Below are 4,978 nucleotides of genomic sequence, written 5' to 3'. Positions count from 1 at the left end.
GGCCAAAAAGTTCCATTTTGGTCTCATCTGACCAGAGCACCTTCTTCCACATGTTTGCTGTGTCCCCCACATGGCTTGTGGCAAACTGCAAACGGGACTTCTTATGGTTTTCTGTTAACAATGGCTTTCTTCTTGCCACTCTTCCATAAAGGCCAATTTTGTGCAGTGCACGACTAATAGTTGCCCTATGGACAGATTCCCCCCTGAGCTGTAGATCTCTGCAGCTCCCCCAGAGTCACCACGGGCCTCTTGGCTGCATTTCTGATCAGCGCTCTCCTTGTTCGGCCTGTGAGTTTAGGGGGACGGCCTTGTCTTGGTAGGTTTACAGTTGTGCCATACTCCTTCCATTTCTGAATGATCGCTTGAACAGTGCTCCGTGGGATGTTCAAGGCTTTAGAAATCTTTTTGTAGCCTAAGCCTGCTTTAAATTTCTCAATAACTTTATCCCTGACCTGTCTGGTGTGTTCTTTGGACTTCATGGTGTTGTTGCTCCCAATATTCTCTTAGACAACCTCTGAGGCCGCCACAGAGCAGCTGTATTTGTACTGACATTATATTACACACAGGTGCACTCTATTTAGTCATTAGCACTCATCAGGCAATGTCTATGGGCAACTGACTGCACTCAGACCAAAGGGGGCTGAATAATTACGCACACCCCACTTTGCAGTTATTTATTTGTAAAAAATGTTTGGAATCATGTATGATTTTCGTTCCACTTCTCACGTGTACACCACTTTGTATTGGTCTTTCACGTGGAATTCCAATAAAATTGATTCATGTTTGTGGCTGTAATGTGACAAAATGTGGAAAAGTTCAAGGGGGCCGAATACTTTTGCAAGCCACTGTAACTATACGAAGAATCCCTCTGTAGTATTAAATTGGTTATTACCATTGTATCAAAGGAATGAACACAGAGATATTACCCAGAGACATTTATTACAGCATATAAAAGGGGAAAAACTCTACTGTTCTCATTTGATTTATTTTATGTTTTATTTCTTCTCACTATTTGAAACCTGAACAGAAGAACAATCTGGGACATCTTGGAGAAACCAACAAACATGGATAGGAACACAGCTTAAGCGACAGGTATTTTTATTTGATGAACAGAATAATAAACAATCGAGGATCCGCTGATCTACACGCAGAGTAGAGTAACTCTAAGGGGAAGCAGACGCCATATAAAAACATTACACGAGGAGAATATCACTGGCGAATCCCCACCAATAATAACAAAAGGACACCTTAATAGTTAAGCTGGGAAATAACAAGAAAGAAGATTCAATGAGATCATAAATGACTTTAACCCAAGTCAAAAAGGCAAGCAGTAGCCTGTCCTTCTTACTTCAGGCTTAATTGGTGTCTCCCTTAATGGTACATAACTATACAAAGAATCCCTCTGTAGTATTTAATTGGTTAGTACCATTGTATCAAAGGAATGAACACAGAGATATTACCCAGAGACATTTATTACAGCATATGAAAGGGGAAAAATTCTACTGTTCTCATTTGATTTATTTTATATTTTAGTTCTCACTATCTGAAACCTAAGCAGAAGAACAATCTGGGACATCTTGGAGAAACCAACAAACATGTATAGGAACACAGCTTAAGCGACAGCTATTTTCATTTGATGAACAGAGTAATGAAGAGTAAGGATCCGCTGATCTACACGCAGAGTAGAGTAACTCTAAGGGGAAGCAGACGCCATATAAAAACATTGCACGAGGAGAATATCACTGGCGAATCCCCACCAATAATAACAAAAGGACACCTTAATAGTTAAGCTGGGAAATAACAAGAAAGAAGATTCAATGAGATCATAAATGACTTTAACCCAAGTCAAAAAGGCAAGCAGTAGCCTGTCCCTCTTACTTCAGGCTTAATTGGTGTCTCCCTTAATGGTACATAACTATACAAAGAATCCCTCTGTAGTATTAAATTGGTTATTACCATCAAAGGAATGAACACACTTACAAATTAATTACGAGCAGCAGATGATGATAGAACCCCAACATATTCCATGTGATACCTGTCAGACTTCCTTATTACAATAAACTTTAAAAAAGTAAAAAAAGAGTAATTACAATATTGCAGCACATTTTCCCCTATATTGGTGTAATCCATCACTTATACAGTGACGTTTTATGGAGAGTTCAAATCAAACATCTGCAGACAGATTCATCCTTCTTGGCCTCACCAGTACCCCATACCTACAGGCACTATGTGTCCTTTTGATTTTAATAATGTATATAGTCACAATATCTGGAAACGTGTTACTTATGACTGTGGTGGGGACCAGTGTTCAGCTGCAGACGCCCATGTACTTTTTCCTGTGCAACCTCTCCATCATTGACATCGGCCTCTCCTCCACCATTGTGCCGACACTCTTAATCAATACTGTCGCTCGTGACAAAAGTATTTCTCTCTTAGAATGTGGCGTACAGATGTACTTCCATTTAGGTCTCGGATGCACTGAGTGTATAACTCTGTCAGTCATAGCCTATGATAGGTACGCAGCCATCTGTCAACCTTTACACTACTACCAAATTATGAGTAAAACAGTGTGCATCTGCTTAGCTTCTGGATCATGGACCGTCTCACTGATCAACTCTGCCATTCATGTGGTCTTGACTTTCCAGCTGCCTTTCTGCAGGTCCAACCATCTCAACCATTTCTTCTGTGAGATACCTCCTTTTCTATATATCTCTTGCGGAGACCCTTGGCTTAATGAGTTGGCCATGTACATCGCTGCTAGTATAATTGGCTTATGCTCCTTCTTGTTGACTCTTATTTCATATTTTTCTATAGTTTTGACAATTCTTAAGATGTGTTCTACTGAAGGAAGAATAAAAGCATTTTCCACTTGTGCATCCCATCTCACAGTGTTCTTCCTGTACTACGGGACTATCCTGTTTATGTATTTGCACCCTCACTCGGACAATTATCCAGAAACATCCAAGACGGTGTCTATTATTTACACAGTTGTGACTCCAATGCTAAATCCTATCATCTATAGCATAAGGAATGGGGACGTTAAAAGAAGCATTAAAAACAAACTGGGCCTGTTGATTTAATACAGGACATATTGCTGATGGCAAAGTGCGGAATTTCACCACAAATCCATGCCTGGAGAAAACAATCACTCAGCCCTATTCACCAGATGAAATGCATGCTAAAGATAACATTATTAAGCATGGGGTCTCTTTTCAACCAATATTATATTCTGATGCAGAAAAAGTCTCAATATGGCCACCTCAAAAATATAACAATAGGGACTATACTGTAAAGCTTTTCTTCCACGTGCAGACTTACCTTAAGCAAGCAGCACTACAAAGTTCTTAATGTTCTCTGGTCTCAGGTGATCAAGCTTTTCTAAACAACCTACTGCTTTTGTTGTTTTTTAGAAATTCTATTTTGTATCCTCTGCATCATTTTCGACATAATACAGTAAGTCTTGGAACAAAGTAAGAACATGGAGCACCTCAGTATATATTCTGTTATAGATTAAAGATATAATTACCCCTTATTGGGGGCAGAACAGCCCTATTGGGTTTATTTCATGGTTAAATGATTCCCTTTTCTCTGTAATAATAAAACAGTACCTGTACTTGATCCCAACTAAGATATAATTACCCCTTATTGGGGGCAGAACTGCCCTATTGGGTTTATTTAATGGTTAAATGATTCCCTTTTCTCTGTAATAATAAAACAGTACCTGTACTTGATCCCAACTAAGATATAATTACCCCTTATTGGGGGCAGAACAGTCCTATTGGGTTTATTTCATGGTTAAATGATTCCCTTTTCTCTGTAATAATAAAACAGTACCTGTACTTGATCCCAACTAAGATATAATTACCCCTTATTGGGGCAGAACAGCCCTATTGGGTTTATTTAATGGTTAAATGATTCCCTTTTCTCTGTAATAATAAAACAGTACCTGTACTTGATCCCAACTAAGATATAATTACCCCTTATTGGGGGCAGAACAGCCCTATTGGGTTTATTTAATGGTTAAATGATTCCCTTTTCTCTGTAATAATAAAACAGTACCTGTAATTGATCCCGACTAAGATATAATTACCCCTTATTGGGGGCAGAACAGCCCTATTGGGTTTATTTAATGGTTAAATGATTCCCTTTTCTCTGTAATAATAAAACAGTACCTGTACTTGATCCCAACTAAGATATAATTACCCCTTATTGGGGGCAGAACAGTCCTATTGGGTTTATTTCATGGTTAAATGATTCCCTTTTCTCTGTAATAATAAAACAGTACCTGTACTTGATCCCAACTAAGATATAATTACCCCTTATTGGGGGCAGAACAGCCCTATTGGGTTTATTTAATGGTTAAATGATTCCCTTTTCTCTGTAATAATAAAACAGTACCTGTACTTGATCCCAACTAAGATATAATTACCCCTTATTGGGGGCAGAACAGCCCTATTGGGTTTATTTCATGGTTAAATGATTCCCTTTTCTCTGTAATAATAAAACAGTACCTGTACTTGATCCCAACTAAGATATAATTACCCCTTATTGGGGGCAGAACAGCCCTATTGGGTTTATTTTATGGTTAAATGATTCCCTTTTCTCTGTAATAATAAAACAGTACCTGTAATTGATCCCAACTAAGATATAATTAATCCTAATTGGATGCAAAACAATCCTATTGGGTTTAATTAATGTTTTATTGATTTTTTAGTAGACTTAAGGTATGGAGATCCAAATTATGGAAAGACCCCTTATCTGGAATACCCTTGGTCCCGAGCATTCTGGATAATGGGTCCTATACCTGTATATGACCCCAGTTAAACTAAAGAAAATGTTTGACACAACTGACTTATGCTGTAGATGCAACTTAGAAGTGGGTACATATGAACATATTTGGTACAATTGTAAAAAGTTAGAACATTATTGGGAATCGATCCAAAAAATTATCGAAAAAATTTTCCTAAAGGAAATTGAA

At 38.1% G+C, this 4,978-nt stretch overlaps 1 protein-coding gene across 1 annotated transcript; it reads left to right on the top strand.

Moving 5' to 3' along the window:
- The first annotated feature begins 2,285 nt into the window (after nt 1-2,285).
- On the top strand, nt 2,286-3,080 carry LOC100489426 (olfactory receptor 5AR1-like). Its single transcript, XM_002938765.4, has one exon. The coding sequence runs from the start codon at nt 2,286-2,288 to the stop codon at nt 3,078-3,080; it is 795 nt and encodes a 264-aa protein (XP_002938811.3).
- The last annotated feature ends 1,898 nt before the right edge of the window (nt 3,081-4,978 follow it).

The sequence above is a fragment of the Xenopus tropicalis genome, chromosome 8 (assembly GCF_000004195.4).
Source record: "Xenopus tropicalis strain Nigerian chromosome 8, UCB_Xtro_10.0, whole genome shotgun sequence".
NCBI classification, from domain to species: domain Eukaryota; kingdom Metazoa; phylum Chordata; class Amphibia; order Anura; family Pipidae; genus Xenopus; species Xenopus tropicalis.
This window is presented reverse-complemented; position numbering and strand designations above follow the sequence as displayed.

Coding starts and splice junctions, on each gene's coding strand:
- LOC100489426 (XM_002938765.4), top strand. CDS start 2,286: ATGACTGTGGTGGGGACCAGTGTTCAGCTGCAGACGCCCATGTACTTT.